Source organism: Crocuta crocuta, unplaced genomic scaffold (assembly GCF_008692635.1).
Source record: "Crocuta crocuta isolate KB4526 unplaced genomic scaffold, BGI_CrCroc_1.0 scaffold154, whole genome shotgun sequence".
Taxonomy (NCBI): Eukaryota; Metazoa; Chordata; class Mammalia; order Carnivora; family Hyaenidae; genus Crocuta; species Crocuta crocuta.
The window spans coordinates 12,092,341-12,118,408 of record NW_027530545.1 but is presented as its reverse complement, the minus strand read 5'-3'; the positions used below and the strand labels follow the sequence as shown (position 1 = coordinate 12,118,408).

Below are 26,068 nucleotides of genomic sequence, written 5' to 3'. Positions count from 1 at the left end.
GACATAAAACTTTACTCAAGACTTTAAAATAGTTACAACTCAAAGTTTAAAATAACTTCATTAGCATTAGAATTACTGTATTAAGGGAGCATATGTCTCTTGAGTTAAGTGAACCCCAGTGACAAGTAGCAGAATTTAGAGCGTTCCAAAAAGACCCTACCAGAGAAAACTGGTAACATCGGCAGAAAGAATCTCGACATATACTATCAACAGGTGGGAGTGGGCGTGGTAATGGGTAGGATCAAAAGTTATCAACTGGAGTTCCTGTGACCTGTTCAGAGCAACTGGAGGTTGGAGGACTCCACTGAGGGGGAATTTCTAAAGGACCCACAAAAAGGGAAACTACCAATAGAATAAAGGCACCAAAGTCAGACTAACATTTTCCTGCCTCTATTATTTATTTTCTCGCTCCATTGGAGGGATTAAAATAGCAGCAGTGAGGAAAAACAAAAAAAACTATAATAGACCTATTCCTTTGTTCCAAACTATAATTTTTTAAAAATTAGATCACCCCTGAGCTGAGGATGCAGAGAAACTTTAAATCTAAAGTGATGTTGAAACTTTGACTTATATTTAAGCAAACATGAAACTGTTCCTGGGTACGTCTTGAAACATACAGATAAACTAAAAGAGTAAGCAGGCAAGGTCTACAGTGACGGACATTTTTGATGCGGTAAAATGTTACTCAGAAGCAACCAAGTGAATTTCCAGAATCATGAGCTCTATAACAGCAACTTTTGTGAAGAAATGGGACTTCCAGACAAATGGCTTTAGAATTGTTGACTTAAGGCCCAGTTGAGGGCCTGTTTGTAGAAAGCTGAAACTCTTGAGCTTTTAGGCCATTTGAAACCAAGTGAACCTTTAGAGAGGATGTTATGGGTTGAACTCTGTCTCCTAAAAGTGACTATGTTGAAGTTCTAATCCCTAATATTACAGAATGGGACCTTATTTGATCTTTGCAGTCCTTGTACAGCAGCTATCCAAGGGCTCTCTCAGTACCCTCCAGGGCTCTTCACCGCTTTCACTTGAGGCCTATATCTCCTCCCGAATGCATCCATCCTCCCTGACCTATCATAGCTACTGTTTCTCAGAGTTGGCGACTGTCAACTGGACAGGGGAGTACAGTAGGTATGTATGAAGGGGGAGGTGGTTCTTCCCAAACTTAGGTCTCAGCTGTCCTTCTCACATTGCCAGCTTAATTCTCCCTTTTCTTCAAGAGCATAAACCATTATGGCAGTGCTGAGAGAGAGAGAGAGAGAGAAAAGAAACTTAATCTGTAATACCTACAAGTGTGGGACCTATACGAGATATCACACAGGAAGATGAATGTATCTTAAGTAAAATGTGTTTGAAGAGCAGTGGTTTGAGAAAAATAGTGAGTTCATAGTTTATTCTACAGAATCCAACTAGGAAAATAAACTAGTTCCCAATGTTCATTACACTTAAGAGGAATGAGAGATCACTATGAGAAAGAGGATCTTTTATTTGGTGCAATTAAAAAGTCATTCTTGGGGCACTTGGCTGGTTTAGTTAGTTAAGTGTTCAACTTGTGATTTCGGCTCATGATTTGTGAGACTGGGATTTGCTCTCTCCCTCTCTTTCTGCCCCTCTCCTGTTTATACTCTCTCCTTCTCTTTCTCTCTCTCTCTCTAAATAAGTAAATACATATTTTTTTTAAAAAAAAGATCATTCTTATTTATCCTCCTAATGGTCTGAATTACTATCCTTATTTGAATACTTAGTTGAAATTTCAGCCACGGTACATCAATTAAAATATATAGTAAGGGATATAATATTCAGTTTCACACTGGAGGTATAAAAATGGTATAGTTTTTCTTTTTTTTTTAATTTTTCATTTATTTCTGAGAGAAAGACAGCATGAGCAGGGGACAGTCAGGGAGAGAGGGAGACACAGAATCTGAACAGGCTTCAGGCTCTGAGGTACCTGTCAGCACAGAGCCCGATGTGGGGCTCGAACCCACTAATTGAGATATCATGACCTGAGCCAAAGTCAGACGCTTAACTGACTGAGCCACCTAGGCGCCCCTAGTTTTTCATTTTTAAAAAATGGAATAAAATTGGACACCTACCAGATTTCATGGAAAATCTTGGTTTCTTAATTTGGGAATTCTCCTTTGCTCTTCCTGGGGGTCCAAAAATTTTTGGAGGCTTCTTGGTATCTTAGAAAGAGGTCTGTGGTGAACTATCTTAATCCCCCTTGGCCTGCTTTTGTGGCTATTTGAGAGCAGGTGGCTTCACTGGCAGCAACCTCTCCTTCCCATCAGTGTCTTACCGAGTCCCCAGCCACACCTGGAAAGCCACTTCTGTCATGCCTGGGGTCTTCAGTGGGGCCACGTGCAGAGGACACATTCCTTCATTCTTTCAGTCTTATGGAAAGCAGTTTCATCAGATTGGTTCACCTGCTTTTCCTTCAACCTTTGGAGGCTTTGTTGTTTTCTGTTAGCAGCCTATGCTGCTGTAGGGAAGGAAGAATATCTTCTTTTTCCTCTACCTTTGAAGTTCTAGACCAAAGCCCTATAACAAAAAGACAAATTAACACAATAAAAGCATACAATTTTTTTAAATTACAAGTTTTACATGACAGAGGAAACTTCAAAAGGAAATGAAGACCTGAAAAAGCAGTTAAACCTGAGTTTTTAATGCTAGTTTTGATGAAGAGTGGAAGGTCATGGGGAAATGTGACAAGTAACAAAGGGTATGAGCTAAGTGTAGTAAACTGGGAACACAGTGAGGCCTATTTATTTCAATTCCTCTCAGTGTCTTAGAGATAAAGATGTATGGGGGGGGGCACCTCTCACAGGAAGGTTCGATGACTTACTTAGGGGACGGTCAGAAAGTCCTTCTTGCACTTGCCATTTCTCAAATTCTCTCAGCCGAAAATATTTAGTACGCCGAGGTGCCATGTTTTGGTGTAAATGACAGTCTTGAATCCTATTGCTGCCAAGGACGCCAGTTTTTAATAACAAACATTTATCACCTTTCTGGCACAAGAGAAGCCTAGGCCCCACGGATTACATTTCTGCTTGTCTTTCATGTTGCACAGATCCAATGGGACTGAGGTGGAAAGTGGTAGGCAATCTCTTTCTTGTCATGGGTTTTCATAAAATGTATTTCCCAGATATTCTATTCTGCCATATTACACAATGCCAATTGAATTATCATATAATGTAATTTGATGTGCTTTGAGAATTCTTAAACCACCAACTCAACTAAGAGGAACATAGTGAAAGGAGATGGGGAAGCATACTTTGGTCTGGCATAGGACAAGGTCATTTCGTTTACAATTCTGCTTTTCTCTCACATTGAACACACTTTAAACATGACTTCCTCAATATGAGCAGCCCACTATTTATTTGTGTGTAAAAGCATCAGCAATGAAAACACAAGAAAAGACAATGGGAACAGACATATGGGTGATTGGCTACTCATGTTGGGGCATTGCTGAGGCTGACGTGCACAGAACATGTTGCATCTTCAAACATGAATTGGTTTGCTAATGAAACTGCATTTGTTGCAGTCAAAGGAGAGTTATAAGATAGACAAATCACTAAAATTCTGATTTGAGTAAGACATAGATACAGAGAATAATCTTTGCAAATGTGTATGATAATATATGTATATAACCAGCGTGAAAAAATATATAAATCTAATATATCTACTTCAGATATGTAAATACTCATTTAATTTTTTATTTGTCTTATCTACAACACCAGTTATTGAAGAGAGTGAGTACTTGTTTAGACTCTGGTAAACTTCTAATATGACAAGATGGGCTGATATACTTCCTATAAAAATTCTGCTACTAACTTTTTCTCTTGCCTTCATCCATTTATGATTGGGTACAGTTGCTAATTTGATTTCCTCACGGAGCACAGTAAATATGAGAGATCTCAACAAAAGTCTATAGATTTAAATTATATTTTAAAATATAAATGTAAAAGAATAATTATTTTTCTGAGAACCTGATATTATCTTTGGAAAGAATTGTAAGTTATTTATTATCCTTATTGGAGTTAATTACATTAATTATTTGTACTGAATTAACAATGCCAAATGGAAGAAGGTTAATTAATTGAATAAATGGTTTTTTCTTTTAAATTTCTTTCTGTTTCAGTTGATTTATCTTTAGTGAATAAGGATGAAAATGCCATCTATTTCTTAGGAAATTCTCTTGGCCTTCAACCAAAAATGGTTAAAACATATCTGGAAGAAGAACTAGATAAGTGGGCCAAAATGTAAGTATTATTTCAAAAGTTATCATTCAGCATCTTACACAAGAACTTTATTTTTTCTCCAAATTTTTATTTAAATACCAGCTAGTTAACATGCAGTGTAATGGGTTTCTGGTGTAAAATTGAGTAATTCATCACTTACATATAACACCCAGTGCACATCACAAGTACTCTTCTTAATCGTCATCACCTATTGAGCCCACCCCCTGCCCATCTCCCCTCCAGTAACCATCAGTTTGTTCACTATAGTTAAGAGTCTGTTTCTTGGTTTGCCTGTCTTTTTTCCCCCCACTATGTTCATCCAGTTTGCTTCTATAATTCCATATATGAGTGAAAAAATATGGAATTTGTCTTTCTCTGACTGACTTCCTTTCTTTAGCATAGTATACTCAAGTTCCAACCACATTATTGCAAATTACAAATTTTCCTCCTGTTTACAGCTGAGTAAAATTCCATTGCATATATACCTTTTTCATTATAGATAGACAATTGGGTTGCTTCCATAATCTGGCTATTGTTCATAATGCTGGTCTAAATATCAAGGTGCATGTATTTCTTCTAATCAGTAAGAACTTTGAAAATCACACTAGGTTTTCTAATATTTTGAAAGGTGTACGTTAGACTCTTGGAAGTTTAGGACACAGAAGAACCTTAGGAATCATGGCATTCAATACTCTCATTTTATTAATGACATAACTTGGATCAGTAAATAAGATCATATGGCAAATTAGTGGCAAAGTGAAGAGTAACACTTTTACAATATTAAAAAAAAGTGTCTTTCCCAAGTGGATCCATTTAAATCATATGTATTCATTTTAATTTATTCAATGACTAATTAAAGGAATTAATATTTAGAATTAAATTCAGTATTTTCATGATCATTCTTGCTAAACTCTATCACACTAATTTTTATAAATAAGAAAATACAAATTATTGAGTGGGGGGAAAGGTAAGTGGAGCAGAAGGTACTGCCATCCCCAAACTGAGCATGCTTACTAAGAAGATGCTCCACTTGGGCTTAGCTACATAGATTTGCTCCAGCCATGCAGGAATCTGAAATCTTAAATCTGTTTTTTTCCACCATCTCTTCTGTTCTATGTTTACTCTTCTGCCGATGAAACCCTTCATACCTTCTGCTTCCTTGGATGCTTACCTTTCGTAATCCCAACCTTCTCAACCACACAGATGATCTCTTCTCCCCAACTGCCCATTGCATTAGTTATCACTGCTCTGAGATAAGCAGTTTGGAGGTATCTACTTTCATTAGCCTCATATTCTCAGCCATATTATAAATCCCTTTAGGGAAATAACTTAATCTTTTGTGCTTCTTATCCTTTCTCAGTAGTTACTAATAAAGCTGAAACTAGAAATTTTTTTAAAATACTTTTAACTCTTAAAAAATATATTTTTTACGGTTTCTTTCTTTAATTTTGAAAGAGAGAGAAAGCACAAGTGGGAGAGGGGCAGAGAGAGAGGAAGAGAGAGAGAATCCCAAATAGGCCCCACACTCTCAGTGTGGAACTGATGTGGAGCTCGAATCTATGAACTGTGAGATCGTGACCTGAGCTGAAGTTGGACACTTAACTGACTCAGCCACCCAGGAGCCCCCAAAATTTTAATATTATTTTAAACTGTTTAATATTTAAAATATTAAAAATATGACCTATGAAAAGATGCTCAACATCACTCATCATCAGGGAAATGCAAATCAAAACTACAGTGAGATATCACCTCATACCCATCAGAATGGCTTGAATAAAAAACACAAGAAATAACAAGTGTTGACAAGGATGTGAAGAAAAAGGACCCTCCACTGCTAGTAGGAATGCAAACTGCTGTGGCCACTGTGGAAAACAATATGGGGGTTCCTCAAAAAATTAAAACTAAAATTACTCTATGATCCAGTAATTCCACTATTGGATATTTACCCAAACCAAACAAGAGCATTAATTTGAAAAGATGTACGCATCCCTATGTTCATTGTAGCATTATGCACGATTGCCAAGGTATGGAAGCAATTTATGAGTCCATCCGTAGATAAATGGATAAAGATATATTTATATGATTCAGCCATAAAAAAGAATGAACTCTTGCCATTTACAACAATGTGGATGGATCTAGACTGTGTAGCACTGACTGAAATAATTCAGGCAGAAAAAGACAAATACCATATAATTTCAATCATTTGTGGAATTTAAGAAACAAAACAAAGGAGCAAAGGAAAATAAAAGAGACCAAAAAAACAAACTCTTAACTAAAGGGAAAAAAATGATGGTTACCAGAAAGGGGTGGTGGGCGGATGAGTGAAATAGATTAAGAGGATTAAGAGTATATTTGTAGTGGTGAGCACTGACTACAGTATAGAATTTTTGAATCATTCCATATACACCTGAAGCTAATAAACCTTGTATGATATTTATACTTGAATGTTTTGAAAAAGAAAAAAAATATTAAAAGTAATTAGTTATATTTTAAAAATATATTCTGATTATTAGAATCTCAAAATAGATATGAAGTGGAAACAAAACCTGAAGATCAGAAAAAAATGCAGGAAAATGAAACCAAATCAATTATAATAAGAATTCTGAGCAAGACATTTGACTCTCCCAGAAATTCTGTCTTCTCCCTCTTCAGTTTTCATGCCACTGGTCTTACATATTGGGAACAGTACCTCTTTTTAAAATGTATTTTATATTGACTGTGCTAGTACCACAGGCATTAGATAACACTGCAAAGTTCTTTTTTTTTTTTTAAGTTTATTTATTATGAGAGAGACAGAGATAATGTGGGTGCAGGAGGGGCAGAGAGACAGGAAGAGAGAGAGAATCTCAAGCTGACTCCATGTTGCCAGCACAGAGCCCAATGTGGGGCTTGAACTCATGAAACTGAGAGATCATGACCTCAGCTGAAACTAAGAGTCAGATGCTTAACCAACTGAGCCACCCAGGTGCCCCATACACTGCAAAGTTCTTATTTTCAGTGGTTGAGAATATAAATTCACAACTCTATGCAAAAATCATAGAGACGTACACAATTTATTAAGCCCATTCTAACTTTATCTGCATAACTTGTATGCATAAATTGAAAAATAAGTATCACCACATTTGGAAGCCTTTTGCACTAGCAGGTTTTAGTAGTTAAAAAATGAGGGTCATAGTTAATAAAAATGGTTAATATTCATTTTTGGCCTTAATATAAAAAAGAGCAGAGAATTAGATTGGATTTGAACTTTAGAGAGCGTCCTTGCCTCTTGGATATTCATTCAGCAAGGCTGTGCATTTTTATCCTTTAGGCATTTAAAAAAGATGCTGACCTGCTCTCCTATTCATCTCCTTATGATTATCACACTTTATTAGGGGGCTGGTTGATTATTTTCAAGACTTTAAAGTTGTATTCCAGGGAAGTGCCTTTATGTGATAAGACCCTTCTATTGTTGTTGATTTTAAATTTTATATTTTACCTTGTGACAATGGGAAAATTCTATAATCTTAAGCCCTTCTACCTATTTCTCATTAGACAGATGGTTCAGAAAGGAGGTGCATATTAATGCTTCAAGCAATGTCTACTACTTTTTAAAAAGACTTCTGAGTAAAGGATGAGGTAGTTTGTTTTATTTTGTCTTTCTTTTGTTTTACTTAGTCTTCTTGCTTTACTTTTTAAAATTAGTTTATTTATTTTGAGAGAGAGAGACAGAGAGAGAGAGAGGAGAGAGAGAGATAAGGAGTAAGGGAGGGGTAGAGAGAAGTCCAAGCAGGCTCTATGCTGTAAGTGCAGAGCCCGATGTGAGGCTCAAACCCACGAACTGCAAGATCATGACTTGAGCCGAAACCAAGAGTCAGAAGCTCAACCGACTAAGCCACCCAGGTGGCTGAATCTTCTTGCTTTAAACCATGGTGGCCCAATCAACATCATGCCCCCTGTCACCCTATAGATGTCAGTGGTGTTTGAGGACCATGGTCAAAATCGTGTTCTATCCTATCCTACTGCCCATCTTTGATCTCAAAAGTGTTCATTGTTTCTTTGATCCTAAATATTTAGCTTAAAATTTTTCTCTCGCCTTTTCCAGCTAAGGTTCTGTTGGGAGGAAAACTTGTCCTCTACTAATTCACATCCTTTTGGTTGAGGGCCTGCAGGTTAATTGACATGAGAGAGGAGAAGTTTCTCTCAGGGGCACACAGAATACTCAACAAAAAAGTGATTCACTAAGTAGTCGGGGGGGTAAGGGTGTATATACCAGTCAGTTTGGCCAAAGGGGATGGATTTAGGACTTCCATAGGAAGTACAGGAAGTGCTATTGGACCTCTCATTCTGATGATAATGGGCATAGCCTTCCTGGCTAGAAGCTCCCTGAGAGGGAGATTGATGGCACCTGGATTTGCACCTCCTGATGCCGTGTCACCTTCCACCTGGGTGTGGGTTAATGGCAGCTATATTTTCAGGAGACTCTCCCTAAGTCTGGTGTTTCTTGGGCTGCTGTTTGTTCATATGCCTTTAGTTTAAAGTAATCTTCTTGCCACTATGGTGGACTGTTGGTCTATCCACTTTCCTGACTTCTGCTTTTATTTTTTGTACTAAGTACCCCCACATATGTTTGGTTTGCCTCTAGGCCCAGGGCCTCCCATTATTGTGAGTTTTTCTGATTATCTGTTTCTCTTCACCTTCTCCGACCCCACTTCTGCCTCACTCTCTAGCTGACAACCAAATCAGGCCAGTGCCTTCCTCTCATCTAGACTAGTGGAAGATTTCGAGAAGGACTGAGTCAAAGAGAGCTACACAGTTACTAAATAATGCAAAATGAAATTAATTTCTTAACAGGAAAAACATATTTAAAAAGTTTATAATCTTAACAGTAACATAAACATTGGAGTACTTTGACTAAGTGAGATATTCCTCTGGGATATTGATGCCAAGTCTGACTGGACATTTATGACATATAAGGTAGGAAATGCCACTTGGCTTATGGCTATTATTGTCAATGTCTCTAGCTTTTACATCCTATCCCAGACTTAATACCTACCTATCTACAAAATAAACCATCACTGGCCATAAGGCAGCCTGATTTTATAATTCATAGGACTACCATCTTTGATTAATTATGATAAAAAACTCGATGAATAGAGGCACACAGAAATATTTTTGGACATAATTGATTTCTTCTGAAACTTTAAGTTATTCAAGACAAATCAATGAAAATAAAGCACTGACCTCTGTGGATTTTGTTTAAGTTACTATTATTGCTATTTGCAACTGCATGTGATTTCTAAAGTAGATTAATAACACTTGGGAGGATTATTTTTGCTTTGTGAAATGACAGTATTTAGATATTTTTAATATTCTCAAATAGAAAAATTTGGTGATTTGACTCATTTGATATATGATAATTTAATCAGAGATTGGGCTATAACCATGAGAAACAACATTAATATGCTTGAACATATGGGTCTGCCAGATTTTCTAGGACATTTAATATTACATATTTATATGTTATAAATTTACTAATGGCCCAGATTAAAGGAGAATGACATGGTTAATAATCATAGTGGAAAAGTTTGGCTAGAAGAGAAAGATATATCCATCCCAAAGCGCGCATTGTAAGTTGAGAAATGTATGTTAGGTCTCTAAGATATACTTACAATATCTTAGGTCTTTTCATTGTCATATCTATTAGATAAATGGTTTTCTCTCTTTTTCATAGGCACAAAGACTTGACCCAGTTGTGTCTTCACAGGGATTCTTCTAAGACCTGTGACATTTTAGGCAGACTTATTTAAGAAGAAAATACCCCACTGAATTACACATTAGGAGCAAACAGCCTGGTGTGTAGACAGTGCCTGACTTGACATGGCAATGCGTTCAGGGAGGGTGCTGGTGACACACGTGGGGAGGTGTGCTCCTGCAGACACCACAGTCTCATTCAATTCAAGTGTTTCTGTAAAAAAAAAAAAAAAGAAAAAAGAAAAAAAAAGAAAAGAAAAGTGTATTCTAGGGGAGAAAAATGCTCCCTTTACTCCCCCACATTCAACAACTGGTCTGTAAAATAAACTGACAACACACAGATCAATAGGAAATAATAATTTTTATTCATTATGCATGAGACCATCGCAGGAAAAAAAAGTGAAAACCAAAAAAAAAAAAAAATCAGTGAGATTTGAGAGCATATATATCATCTTAAGAGGGAAGATGAAGAAAATGTAGGCCACATAAGGGAGAAGAAATTATTTTTTGGAAGGGTGAAAAGCACTTAGAAGAATAGATAGGAGACCTGAGGGTTTGTGACAAAATCATCTGGGTGTGGTGTTGACTTGTAGGCTCCTCTCCTGGCACATGAGTCAATCTTCCCTGGTTGATAAAATTCCTGGGGAGGGACTGATGATAGTTGAGTTCCTTTGGAGAACCTGCCTTAAGACAGATGGGGGAGTTCGGAGGAAGCTAGTCCCTGCACCTGCTGCCTTCAGCTCAAGGTATTCTTTATGCCAAAGAGGGAAATTTTAGTGTGGAGCTGTCTGCCAGCCTTCTGTATGAATAAGAAAGTACATGGAATGACATGTTACAAAGATTTTCCTGACATCTGTGTTGGCTAATTATTAATGTCTTATTTATTTATTCATGGGCGGGGCTGGGAGGAGCTTTTAAAAGCCAGGCTAATTTTTATTTTGTAGGATGGTTAAAACATGGTCCTATTTCAAACAGGATCCACTGTTAACTTTCTAATTAACTTTTATGTCCTGAGATCTAATTTCATGAGCAGATAGCACTCTGTAGACATCTCAGAGCACCCCACTCGGGGAATGATTTATGCTAAGATCGGGATTGAACTGTCTGCCACACTCTTTTCCTTCCCACCACTTGTAAAAGAACATTCCAACTGTGCTTCAAGTATTTTAGGTAGTTTTGAATGAGAGCAATATCATCGTTTTCTTCGATACATATGTTTAAACCTGCACTGTAATCTACATCAACCCTTTATAAAGACAGGACACTTTAGCTGGAGTTTATTGGGGTAACAACTTCCTAAATACATTTCACTACCCCAGGCTAGTAGACTGACAAAATGAAGAAGCAGACTCTGTGTGTGATATTTTAAAGGGGTGGGGGGGGGGAAGGAGAGGAGATGGCAAATGCATTGCAGGAAGAAACATACTCTTAAAGATTATTACCATGGTGTCTACCAGAGTGAGAAGTAGGTGGCATAATATTCTTAGATATAAATTCTCTGAGGCAGAACATAGAATTTTACTACCTAAATGTAATAAGATGTATTGTGCTTTCAGCAAGGCCACAGAGCTCTATGTGATTAAAATAAAAAAGGATCCAAGTATCTGCCTTTAACTACCATTTAATGATAATGATTTTTGTCTTTAGCATTTATATTGGACGTCAAGAAGAGGCAAGCTGCAGGCTATCTAATAATAATATGAATAATAATAACTAGCAATTGCCCTTCTCTTCCTCCTTAGCTCTTACAGTCCCTGTTTGTTCTCAAGAAAGTCCTCTTCCCTCATCTCAGTTTATGTGGTAATCAAAATATTAGTTTAAAAATTGCATTGTAACGTACATGCCCAAGAAGGGAGTTGTAGCATTAGATTTATATTAGGGAATAGTCAGAAAAGAGGGGTTATGTGCGAATCTCTTTTACATGTTGCCTTATTTCATAGCAATCCTTTAAGGTACATATTGCCACCCATTTCCTTTTACTTTTACAGGCCTTATCAGCTTCTAATACATGTAGCATCATAACCAGTGGTGACCTGGAGTTCACTCTGACCAGGCAGTGAAAACCAGTCATTAAATTTTGAGGATTTTTGTGGATGCCAAGAAATGGACCATAGGGAATATTCACACCATCATAATCAACAAAAGCTAATAACAAGGGTCCTTTCCTCCTGTTACCTCACTGCTCTCTCAGAGAGAAAAAAAAATATTTCTCCATATCTTTCCGAGTTCTTAGCTGAGACCCTTATAATAAAAGATTAGCAAAAGAAGAAAAAACCACATTTATTAGCCTGTATACCTCATGTACACTTGGGAGACATTTGGGGTTTTTGAAAAGGAACTCTGCATAATGATTTAGAATTCAGGCTTCAGTCCTGTCGTAATAGGGAAAGAGGAGGAGGATATAAGCCACAGAGGAGAGAATAAGTGATTTTCAAGAAAGATGGAAGAACCTTAGAAGAATAGATAAAAGGATAGATTGTGGCAAAGCCCAACCGGATGTGGTGTTGACTTCTAGTCCCCTCTCCTGTGACAAGAGTCAATCCCCAGGGAGGGGATTGATGACAGCTGAATTCCTTTTGGGGATCTGTCTTCAGGCAGATAAGGGAATTCAGGGATAACCCTTCCCTGAATTTGCAATTTTTTAATGCCTGCAGCTCAACGTAATCAACATACCACAGTGACATATTTTGGGGTGACATATTCTGCCTCCCTTCACCTCTGAGGGCAGGTTTACCACTTCACTACTGCCAGCTTACTGAATTTCAAGTACAGATCCAAGCACAAATTGCGCTATACAAAAACATACACACTCAGTCCTTTCCTGCAACTTTATGTAGTTTCTGGATTCCTAAAGGATTAAGAACAGTCTAATTCAGAGCTCCTTAAGGCACGAGTTTGTAACAAGCACATGAGGTCACTCTCACCGTGATTCTTGTTTTCAATTCCTTTCTCCATATTTCAGATGTACTTGCCTTCCTCATTTAATGGAAATTTTTGAGAGTTGAAGTTCACTTATGTATTTTGTATTTTGTCACTATATCTACTGGGATATTTACTTACTAGAATAACAAAATTGAACTAGAATATGGTAGATGTAATTGCTAGAAAATAGGTCATGATACAATGTTTGCTTTGATTATTGCCAAGTTTATTTAACTACTTAAGATGTCATCATGAGTATAATATTATATATACTTTTATTTACAGATTGTAGCTGTATTTAAAAACTGAATTTGTAATCATTTTAATCTCCAGCCTCTAAAAATAGTAGCTATGTTTTAGTGTAGATACTTCTATATGCTATAGGTATACAAGTAGAATGTTCAAATAATCTTGAAATTTTCAAAATAAAGAATAAAAAATATCTTAGATGTTAAGATAGAGAAAAATAATGAAATAATATCTGGGCAATCTCTAGTACCCTCCAACAAAAAGGGAATTAAAGTCATTAAGAAATGACAAGTTAAAAAAATCAACTTCTCAAGTATTTTGGTTTTAAAGAAGCTTGATTTTATATAATTACTAAAACATTACAAGACTCAGAAATGTCCAGTTACTAATGCTGATATAAGAAAAATCACACACACACACACACACGCACAATACATACACACATACAAACTAATAATGGTTATGACCATTTTCAATTTCAGGGGAGCCTATGGTCATGACATAGGGAAACGTCCTTGGATTACAGGAGATGAGACTATTGTCGGCCTTATGAATGACCTTGTAGGTAAGTACAAAATGGATTTTTTCCCAAAAGAATCATAAAGGCGTTATCATTTAGATATAAACCTAGATTATAAAGTCAAAATATATTGAAGAGCATCCTGATTTTCTATTTTAACCCATAACATAAAGAGCAAGCATACTTTTGAGATTTGATGGCTAAAGAGAATGTAACTGAGTTATTTAGTACAAAAATAAAATATTTTATTATCTTTTCTTGGGTATTTTAACACTAATATTTACTCTCCAATAAAAAACACATGTATTTATTTATAATTAAACAAATTTCATAAAAATCATCTTAAATTAATTTTCTAATATTTCATTATGAATGATAAAATAAACAGTAACCTTTACATGCTAAAAGCCTAAAACACCAATCAGCATTTGGTTTGTTTCATTTTGATCCATGGTGATTAATTTCAAATTAAGCTGAGAATTATTAGAAATAATATGGTTGATGCTGTTCTTTGATTTATAATGTGTTTCCTAAAGTGAGTTATATATACTCTAGGTAGTATTCAAGATAGTTTTAGATGGTGAATGTGTTAACATTTTGAAAAAAGTTATTTAATTGAGAGGCACTTGGGGGCTCAGTCAGTTGTGCATCTGACTTTGGCTCAGGTCATCTTCGAGTTCGAGCCCCTCATCAGGCTCTGTTGACAGCTCAGAGCCTGGAGCCTGCTTCAGGTTGTGTGNCAGGTTGTGTTTGTGTGTGTGTGTGTGTGTGTGTGTGTGTGTGTGTGTGTGTGTGTGTGTATCTCTGCCCTTCTCCTGTTCATGCTCTCTTTCTCAAAAATACAGGTTTTTAAAAAATTAAAAATATTATTTAATTGGGTTGAATATTCAGTGTTGCTTAAAATCTTATGTGATATTTAGGGTATTGAACAAAAAATTACTGATATTTAAGCAATTGGAGTGCCATTATTTGGAGGAAACCCCAAACTTTCATAATGCTTTTTCAAACCTCACTTCCTACAGACTGGTAAAAACATATCTTTATTATCTCATCCCAATTGTATCTTGTCAATGATCAGAAGACCAAAGCAGTGTGAGGTGGGACAAAGTGCAGTTAGAGTAAAGAAAGTAGAACTTACATCCTGAAAGAATTATGGCAATTGGTAAACCATGAAAACCTGAGGGATAGTTTGTTTGAAAAGTAATTACTGAAACTCTGCTGTTTGTCTGTCTGGATTTGTGGTAGGCACTGAGGACAAAATGGTGAGTAGGTAAAATGGTGAGTAAGAATCATTAACACCCTTATCCCAGGAGATATCCTCATGGGACTCCCATAAAGGAAGATAACAACAAAAAAAGTAAAGTTAATATATACACATAATCTATACATAATATAAAGAAATATAAACAAAACAAAACAAACATTGGGATTCGTGCTTCAAAAGAGAGGTAATTTCCAGTTAAGGATGGAGGACTGAACATGCTAAGTACTTTTTTTTTTTTTTTAATGTTTTTTATTTATTTCTAGGAGACAGAGAGAGAGACAGCGTGAGCAGGGGAGGGTCAGAGAGAGAGGGAGTCACAGACTGAAACAGGCTCCAGGCTCTGAGCTGGCAGCACAGAGCCCGGCGCGGGGCTCGAACCCACGAACTGTGAGATCATGACCTAAGCGAAAGTCGGACGCTTAACCAACTAAGCCACCCAGGCGCCCCGAAGTACTCTTTTTTTTAGTTGTTTCTCACTAAACAACTCATAATGAAATTAAAAAAATAAAAAGTATAAAACCCGAAGAACAAATACAATAGCAAAGGAGATGATAGCAACATTTCGAGAGTTGGATAGCAGGTGGGCAAGTGGTAATTGTTTTTGTAAAAAAAATAAAATAAAATAAAATGAACCAAATCTTAATCTCTCAATGGCAAAAAATGGAAAGCCACCTGCTTTACACTGCAGAGCCTTAAAAGTTTGGGAATTACAATACGCATCTCTAAAAGTGGGAGTAAAGTAAGGTGAAAATGGAGAGATGAATTGAAGGTCTGTTTAAAATTTAGTTAAAATGCCAGCTCCCTTTGCCCACTCCATGCTGTCAGGTGAATCCTCCTTCCCAGATGACTGGGTAAGTCTCTGGTGAAGGGAGAAGGTTCCAAAGGGGAGATATGTATCCTATGTTACTCTGCTCAGGCTGTCATAACAAATATATTAGACTGGGTGGTTTAAACAACAGACATTTTCTCACAGTCCTAGATAGAGGCCAGAAGCCCAAGATCCAAGGATTGGTTTCTGGTTGGACTCTCTTCCTGGCTTGTGCGTGGCTGCCTTCTGTGTCCTCACTTGGCCTTTCCTCTGTGCACACTCAAAGAGAAAGATCTCTGGTGTCTCTCTTCCTATAAGGACATCAGTGCTGTTGGATTAAGACCTCACCCTTATGACTTCATTTGAACCTTATTACCTCCTATAGGCCCGATCTCCAAATACAGCCACACTGGTTGAGACTTGAACATATGCATTTCAGCAGGACATAATTTAGTCTATAACAAATTCCTTGGTGAAAACAAGAGTTAAATAAATGTTTATCTGCCTCTGTTCTAACTTAGCATCCAGTAACTGTGCAGGAAACTACTAAAATCTTCTCTTAAGGTTCTGACATGAGTTTTCCCAGTCTGATGGCTCAATAGGGTCACCTTGCAACAAACCCCATCACATGCACAGTGAAAACGACACTTGTATGAAGTAGCCCAAATTACCAGACTTTTAAGGAAAATCTATTTTTAGTTTTGTGTTAAATAGTGTTACATATTCATAAAGTTGAAAAAAAAATAGAAGGGTTGCAAGCAAAAGCAACTGCTATTTCCTACTAGCCGTTGTTGAGTAATCATTATACTAGATACATTTCTGTTTCATGCGGTTATATTATAGGATCAGAATATTGACTTCTGATTTAAAATAACATATTTAAGTACAAACTGAAAGTGATCCCTTCTATTCCAAACACATAGAAATGATAGGAAAAACATTAGATTAACCAACATATAGCAAGACTAAAAAAAAAAAAAATGAATATAAATCCCTATAGACCAGAAATACCTCTACTGCTAAAGAAAGGAGCATTTGGAAGTCTGGAAGCACAGTTTGGAGGCCAGGCTGAGTGTGAAGAGCTTGCATCCTTACCGTTGCAAGGAGCCCCAGGGTGAATCTGCACAGCTCTCCGTGCCTGAGGCTGGGACCCGCAGGCAGAACACTGGTCAGCCAGGGCAGGTGTAAAAACCTAGCATCTCCTCCCAGACCAGTTCTTGGGACCACAGGGCACTTGATCAGATGTCAGCATTATCCAGAGGAGAGTATATTCTGATGGAGGAAAGTCCTCGATTGTATTTAAGGATGTGTTAAATTGTTGTTTGATAATGCTTCCATTTGGGTTCACTTTTTTTTAGAAGCTAATTATGGTCATTCAAATGTCTATCATATAAATAAAACAACCCTGAAAAAAATCCTGGATTCACTTAACCTGAGCATATATGTTTTCCATAACTATGGATTGTTTTTTTCTTTATTAGGTTTGCTTTCAGAACATAAACTGCAATCTAATCCTGTTGTTTTGTGCTTAATAATATCCTCTAAAGACAAGTTAGGATGTTTATGTATAGGCCAGGCAAGTGGGAAGGTAATATTATTTTGTGAGATTTATTTATGAAGCCACTAAGCCCTGCAAAAAGATTTCCTTTGACCATTTAAAAGTTTATAGCTCTGTTGAAACTTATTAAATATGCAAGTTTTAAATGTGCAACTTATTAAATATTGCTGTTGCCCAGCAAATGCATCACGGCAGTCAGTGAAATTTCAAATGAGCCACCTCTCATTTTAAGTACTAAGGAAAATGAAAAAAAAAAGCCCACTAAATAGTCAGATTTATTTAGAAAAGTAAAAAGATTGAATGTATTAAAAAACTAAATATATACATATATATTTATCAACTCAACTTTTAGGGACTTTTCTCTGTCTTTGAAATACCATACCAAAGTTATCACACGTATGAGAAAAAGTTCATTGTTTTTGTGGTTTTGTCCTTAATGTTGTATTAATTAAATTTGATCCTAATGATATGGGATATAAAAGAACAATTCTTGAAATGAGCACAGTCACTTTTGTAGACATGAAGCTCAGGAAATATTATGTATTTTGTTTATAGATATATGATCATTAGTATATATCACAAGTAACTATGATATACAATAAGTATATACAATAAATGATTTATTTAAGGTAGGTAGTCTTACAAAGTCTCAAGCCTTATATGACAAATACATTGAAAATTTCTTTTGAAATATCAGTGAATGAAGGTGATCTTTAGTTTAATTGTGATTTTATAAAATGTCTGTTTTGTTCTCTACAATTTGTGTTTTATCAGGAGAAATATTTCTATTATTTATTGACCAAAGGAGTATGAAATGACCACATCTACAAGTGTGTATTATAAATGATATTTTTAAAACTTGGTGCTTTTAAAAAAATGTTTCAGTAACTATCATCCTCCAAATTTCTTTATTGTGTAGATTAGAGAAATGGTTCTTAAGACAAGTTGAAAAATGAATAAGTTCACACTGTTTTATTAGGAAAAGATCATTTTAGAAAGTGTTTTTACATATATTTGTGTTTATCTTGTTTGCTGCGGATCCCACCCAGGTTCCCTTTTTACCTGGGTTACTAGGAAATGATGAGAAAATTTGATTGAATTGAAAGTAACAAAAACATTTAACAGTTTCTATTTGTTTCTTATCTGCATATATTGTATCCTAATGCTATTTTTTTTATAATTCTCCCTCACTTTGTAACCCAAGAAACCTCAAATCCTGGTCGGAAGTAGATGTTGTATAAATCATGAAATAATTAAAATAATTATTTGGGAAGTACAGTAAAGAGCAACAGAAGTCAAATTTATTTTTGCCAGTTGCCAAGCCTACCTAAGTGTGTCATGAGCAAACAGACAGGTTGTATAGTTAGGACAATGATGGCATCTTGCAGGTTCTTAAAACCACAGTCTTTATTTCACCATAAAATCTCTCAAAAAGAAGTAGCAGGAGGATTATAAAAATTATTACGTGTACAAATTGATAGGAGGAGGAGACAATGAGCAACTATATTATTTTCATAGATGTAGAAGAGAATTTCAATTTCAGATGAGAAGAAAAACTGTTAATAAAACATTTTATATAGAGCCAACAATTTTGCAAAACATGGAACAACTTCTCCTTATAATTAATGTCATATTATCAAGATGCTAGAAATAGAATTGCTGAAGAATATTATTAGTATTATTATTAAGCCTACTTCTCCCTGGGTACATAAAAATCACATAGGGCTAGATACATGTGTTTCAGCTTATAAAAATGTTGTAATGTGGACATAAATTTACTTTATGAAACTCATGGTTGACCCACTGAGAAGCAATAATCTCTGGAAGCTGTTTCCAGTCATGAATCCTTAACCATGAACTAACTACCTACTGAGGCCACAGGAATTTGCTACTTGAAAGACAGAATGGAAAGTTCTGAGACTTAGCCTAACTACAAAGCTTATAAGCAAATCCACAATAACATTTGCATCTGCTTAATAAATTATACAGAACATGGATACAGGTAGATCCATCATGAATTCTCTTTTTAAACACTAAGCAGCTGGGGGCCCTGTCATCTTCTCTTGACAAAATATTTGAAATTTAACTAAAATTAGAAAAATGCAGAGGAATGTTGGCAATGAACATGGTCCTCCTGTATTTGATTTGCAGGGAGTTGATAATGTATGTAGACAATGCTTCCCAATGTAACTTTGAACCATTTTTTTTCTTCTAAGAGAGAGTAAGATTTACTTCTTATCAATGAAACTTTAGGTATGTTTGTTCATCTCTTTGGATGTCGGTTTCATCATTGTTAAATAGGGACAATTAAAGTAGATATATTATTGTTTTACAGTGAAGAGTATGAAAAAATACAAGTCACATATTTGGAAATGTTGGCACATCTCCAGGATTCCGTAAACATTAGCATGCCAGGCATGGAGATAAGAAGGCATGCTTGCATTTAACTAAGGTTCACCTTCTGGTAAAGCAAAAAATTATGTTCAATAAATAAACAAGCTGGAAAGCACACTACAAATGACAACCCTGGCTCATACCCATCTCAGATGAAGTGATTCAAATCTTGACATTTACTGCAGTGAATTGTAGATGATCTTCTAAAGTAAAGATTTTCAAATCTTGATAAGCTTTTAGGAAGTCTAAAAAATATTTTTGCCCTGCAATGCTTGTAGTTCTTGATGTTTCCACATTAATTCAGAAAAAGCTCTTAGGAAAAGGAAAAGAACAAAGAAAGGCATCTTGAAAGAATTTCACTTTGCTTAATTTTTTAAAAATATTCTTATGACATGATGATGATGCTGAAATGTGTTAGAAGAACAAGTGTTGGTTTCAGAAATGCGATTTGAATCAAAAGATAGGTCAAATAGCTAAATTTTCCTTTAAAAATATGCTGAAAAACAGTCTGATTTGTGGTCCTTTGATGTTAGGAATCCTTGATTCTTCAGTGCTTTTAGGTTATATTTGAAATAAACATTTCCATTAATGTTCTGAAACTTTAATATTTGCACTATCCTCAGATATACCTGTGTACGTATGCATGCACATTAAATAGACTAATTGTCTCTTTCACAAAGTTCAGTAGCAGGTGCAGAGACCGTTTTGTGGAGTGCTTGGTTGAATTTGGAGTGTTCTAAGATGAGATCATTTTTGTGCATGTTGACAGATAAATTATTCAAGTCAGTGAGGGATTATTTACAAAGAATTGATCCAAGTGCTAGTAAGCCATTGAAAGTAAGGGGTGTGGGGGGAGCCAGGTCAAGTGTATGTCTAGGTTAATTGTTCCTACCACAAATGGTTCATTATATTCTTGGCAAAAAAAAAATTCTAGGTGATACACAATGAACACTGTTATTGTTTAGAGGACTAAACTTTTCAAGAAATCTATAGTCATTTTAATCAGAGTGTAATTGTTAAGCAAAAATAGGATGTCTAAACTTCATCAGAAAGTCTCACTCCCTTCCTGCCTCTTCTGTTTCTTTGTTTTCATTTTGTGGTAACTAACTTAATTGAATTCTTTTTTCTTCTCGCTAAATTCTTTCAGATACTTCTGTTTCTATGAATTCTGCTCTCTCATATTACTTTTCCTTCCTTTTCTCCTTTCACTTTTCCTGCCAAAATATTTTTTGAAATTATGGTTTTCAGAAAAGATGCATGTAACTATCTTCAGAAAATTAAGGATAATAGTACATTAGATATCTTAGATAATGTTTTGTTTTAGAAATAACAGTAAAAATTCATACCATACTGCAAAGAAACAAATATAGTAAAGCTGGCAGCATTTTTCTTACATATTTCCAAAGAATTCTCAGATTGTAGGAGAAGACATATGCCACTATATGCAACATAAGGTTATCATATTCCTATCTATCTTGTATGTCTAGGACAAATTTTATTTAGTGCTAGGCATGTAGAATGATATTGGTCTCACTGCCTCTTGACTTCAGACACTGTTTACCTTAACTAATGACAAGGGATATTTCTTCTAACCAATTGCTTACCAACCTTGCATATCAAATGATCAAATGGAGAAATCGGTCTGCTAAATGCAACATCAAGTTTTTCTTGACTAGATGACTGTGTTGAAATACAAATTTCCAAGTTACAAACTTATTTCTAATGGCCACCCAACAAGTGAATGTATCCTAAAATCTATGCATAAATTAGATTATTTTACTTATGGTTTCTTCTTTTAAAATGGAACTCTAACAGAAATATCTCTTTGGATATGGAATATAGGACTTGTATTATACATGTTCTCTAACACCTCGTGCAGCTTTACAAACATTAAGGCATCCATTTTTCTCAGTAGTAATTAAATAGATTTTCCTGTTACACAGGTCTAATTGCTTTTAGGAGACATCATAAGAACTAAAATTAGGGAAAGTATTGTTGTTATTATACTCTGAGTTCTTAAGCATCTGATGTATGCTTTGTCTCTAGGTCTATTTCTAGCAGTCAAAGCTTCATTACTAAGAATGAGATCAGATTATGGTTGTGTAGTGGATATATTAATTTTGCTTGTATTCTCCATCAGATAATACCTATCTGTATTAATTATCTTGTATCTTGGTGTGTATGAGTAAATCCCAGAACTATTTAGGTCTTGATATTTTGCTTCCTAGCTCTTTTGTCTTATAAACTATTATATATCTCACTGCAATAACAGTGAATTATGTTTGGCAAACTAGCTGTCTTTTATTAAAGGTGTGCTTTAATTGGACATTAGAAACAACCAGCCTTCAACCTGTGATTGGCCTTGATTTCTTTTGAGATACACTTAGCGCAAAAATGTACTCTGGGAATTTGGCAAACTACCTGATAATAGGATAAATCATTTTTAGTTTACAGGAAAGAGCAAATGCTTCATTATTTTGTTGCAATTATTTACTATATCAAAAAGCAAATATAATTTTAGCTGTCTATGTGCATGTGAGCCCAGATATCATTTTATAAAATGACTCAAGTGGGAAAACTTTCATTTCGTTGTGATGACACATCAAATATGCCCTTATCTCTAAAAGCATTAAGGATGAAGGAGTGAAGCCTGCCTACTTCATTTTTCCAAGTAACTTTAGCATGAATAGAAAAATCTAAATTATCATGTGTTTACTTTGCAGGAGCCAATGAGAAAGAAATAGCCCTAATGAATGCTTTGACTGTTAATTTACATCTTCTACTGGTAAGTAGTTTCCTTTCCCACCAATGTTTAGTATACACTCATTTGTAGACTCTGACATTTTTCTATCTTTAATTCATGAGCATCTGGTGGTTTACTTATTTAAAAATAAGTTGTAAGGTTATTTTCATTTTTACCAGGAAATGCTGGACTATGATAGAAAGGCTTCTTCATCAACATGGGAGAGTTGACTCTTGCAAAGAGCTTTAGAATAATGAACAGTTCTTAGAACATAAGGAATAAAAGTCATAGTGAGCTAAATCAAAACTGCTTGCAAGCACACAAAACAATGATGTACAAATGCCAACAAATACTGAGCTTTTCAGAAAGACAGTTTTCCAGTATGCTGGACTTTAGCAGAGTGAGATTATAGATCAGTTATATTTTTATAGGTTAATTTTGGAGGAGTAGATTAAAAGAGAATAAAAAAACTAAATTGGAGAAAAGGGATCTAATACCTTAAATGAGTTAATGTATTTAAAGTGCTTTGTACTTCCTAAATACTTAATAAATATGTATACCTTGAAATGTCAAATATATTCTTGATTTGGAATTTGGTGCTTATAGTAATGCTTGATGCTTTGAAATATAGTTTCACTTTTAAGCAAGATTTTGAAAACATGTCTCCATGACCAAGGTGCACAATGACTATGTTAATATTTTGTTTTTATTAAGTGAAGAAATGATTATTAAATATGCCTAGAGGAACCTGTTCATGGATTATGTTAAACACGATGGTAAATAGCATAGTTTTAAGTCAGACAACCTGGAGTTTGAGTCCTAGCTAGGTAACTTGATGTCTGTCTGAGTTTGGACAAGATTGTAGTGATTTATATATAGAGCATGATATTTAAGACTTATAGTAGAAGAATTGCCATTAAAAGCACTGGGAAGATTGTTTATCAATTAAAATTTAAATGTAGTTTGATAATTTGATTTTATCTGATCCATATTGTCTCCCAAATTTGCTTTTCCGTTGATAAGAGCCAATACCTTTATCTTCTTTGTAATTCATTGGATATAAGGCTAATTGGTAAAGATGCCCTTGATAGGCATGTAGGTACGTAATTAAGTAATGCTGGAGATTATAAAATGCAAGTGTGGTATAAAATGAACACATGTATAAATTGTGCATTAATGCTTTTCTCAATAAATACATTTTATTGCAGCTATCATTTTTTAAGCCTACAGCAAAACGGTATAAGATTCTTCTGGAAGCCAAAGCCTTCCCTTCAGATCATGTAAGGATTCTTTGAATTATATTTATATTCTTTCTACTCTTCCTAGGGGAGCACGCCATTTGCCTGCTTTGAATGTTTATTCACTAGTCTTTTCCAAGTAACCTTACAATAAAAAGATCTGTCAAATGCTTTTGATTAGGCATTTTTAAAATATAGAAAGTAGGTGTTTTTTTTTTTCATTCTGTTCAAGTAAAACATGTGTTAGGGGAAGAAAGGATTGAATAAGAACATTGATTTATTAGTCTTTTTAAAAACATTGAGTGAACTGCTAGTTGAAGTCAAGTGCAGTTATAAATGTTTTATTAACTCATTGCTGTTTTATTTTATGAAATCAAATCAATACATACCCCAGTGCTAACCCTTCAGCAATATAGAATAAGGATATAAACTTTTATTTGTCCATAGCATGATAGCATAATTATTTGTGCTCTATTATTGAAAAAATATTTATTAAAAATTAAAAATGTTTGTTCATTAAATCTTGCTACTTTAAGAAGTTTGGTTGTTCTAGACTGGGACACAGATAAAGGTATGTTGCGTATTTAGATTTAGTGTTAGAGAAATTTGATTTCTGTCTTTCTGTAGTCACTGTTAACTATTCTAACCCACATCTTATAATTTTAAGTCATTTAATCATGTCCAAATTAATAGCTGTTACCTCACTAAAAAGGATCAAAACTGTAATATTGTGAAAAATTCAGAGTCCCTGTAATTTCTTGTTTTCATTCATATCTTGTGCGCTCATTGAAGGGAAATTTCTGATCTTCTTTCTATTAGCTGCTTTTTTTAGGGTAAAGCATTTCTTTTTAGAGTAAGCCCTTTCTGTACCCTAGTTCAAACATAGCAAGTCCACATTACTTACTCTGGTTATTTGTAAACTTAACCAAAACTTAAATTTTAACTCAAGTTTGGTGATTTAACATCTTCCAAAAATCACTTGGATCTCCCTAAAGTCTAGATGAAAAAATAGTGTTTCAAGGAATGTTTAGATTCCTGTGTATAAATTGTATTAAGCAGTTCTTTTCTGATGTATTCTGTTTAGTTGCTTTTAACCTTGACCTCAGAGTTAATATAATAATATGCTTTTATCGTCATTTTGTTATCTCTTTTTGGAGTTATTTCAATATATTTCTGTGCATTGGACTTGATTTAATAAATCATTCTTCTTTTCCAGTATGCTATTGAGTCACAGCTTCAACTACATGGACTTAACATCGAGAAGAGTATGCGGATTATAAAGCCAAGAGAGGTACAAGAGAAAGATAAATAAATATTCATATGCTTCTATCTGGTATTGATTTTTTTTCAGTTTCGTCAAAAATTTATTATCTTCATTACTTAAAAAAATTTTTTTAATGTTTTATTTATTTCTGAGAGAGAGAAAGAGAGAGGCAGCATGAGCAGGGGAGGGTCAGAGAGAGAGAGAGATACAGAATCCGAAGCAGCCGTCAGACTCTGAGCTAGCTGTCAGCACAGAGCCTGAAGCAGGGCTCGAACCCACTAACTGTGAGATCATGACCTGAGCTGAAGTCGGACGCTTAACCGACAGAGCCACCCAGGCATCCCATTATCTTCATTACTTTAATAGAACTTTCAAGATAATATAAAAGACTTATACATCTGTTACTGTTAGATAATTTTGCTTAAAATGGGGAACTAACTCAGAAGTGCATTTATTTTCATGTTTGAAGGGATAGTCATGTTACAAGCAAACTATTTTCCTATGAATACCACTAGAGTCTCCCATATTCTTCAGTGAGATGGATGGGATGGCAAATTACTTCTATCATTTTCAGTTTCAAATGCCATTGCCTGTGGATGCCTTTAAAATGATATTTGTTGAAATTGAATAATTCCTATATATCTTTTATATCTCTTTTTAATCTAAGTATCAGATGTTGTTTTTTTGTGCTTGACACAAAGAGAGTGTAGAAAGGGATGCTGTATAGTGGAAAGAACTTGGGCTTTACAGCCTAGCTAATACACTCCACAGAAATCCCAGACCCATCAACTTTTTGGGTAAGGAACTTTGAGATAGTTACTTTATCTCCCTGAGGTATCCTCATATTTAAACAAATAACAAAAGAAATTCCTAATCAGGTTTGACATATGTTCACGATCTAAAATACTATGCACTTTACATTAATAGAGATGTAAGGCTAAGTTGTACAGACTTTGACATATGAACTCTTCAGCTTGTATAATTTGGCACCAAGAGATCCACACAGAATAAATTGTAGGTCATCATTAGTGAAATGATGCTCCCAGGCCATTAAGCCAATGTTTGAACAATTATTTCCTTCAACCCAGAATACTTTGAGAAATTAAAATCAACTCCGTTTAGTTCTATTTGGCAACATGC

General features: G+C 35.1%; 1 protein-coding gene across 2 annotated transcripts in view; it reads left to right on the top strand.

The window, feature by feature from the left end:
• Window positions 1–26,068, top strand: part of KYNU (kynureninase) — a 133,861-nt gene that overhangs the window by 39,607 nt on the left and 68,186 nt on the right. For both annotated transcript variants that reach the window (XM_077767840.1, XM_077767839.1), the window contains exons 3-7: window positions 4,136–4,256; window positions 13,622–13,704; window positions 22,407–22,468; window positions 23,635–23,706; window positions 24,881–24,955. In XM_077767840.1, coding sequence (XP_077623966.1) covers window positions 4,136–4,256; window positions 13,622–13,704; window positions 22,407–22,468; window positions 23,635–23,706; window positions 24,881–24,955 — 413 coding nt within the window. The remainder of the gene's footprint in view (window positions 1–4,135; window positions 4,257–13,621; window positions 13,705–22,406; window positions 22,469–23,634; window positions 23,707–24,880; window positions 24,956–26,068) is intronic.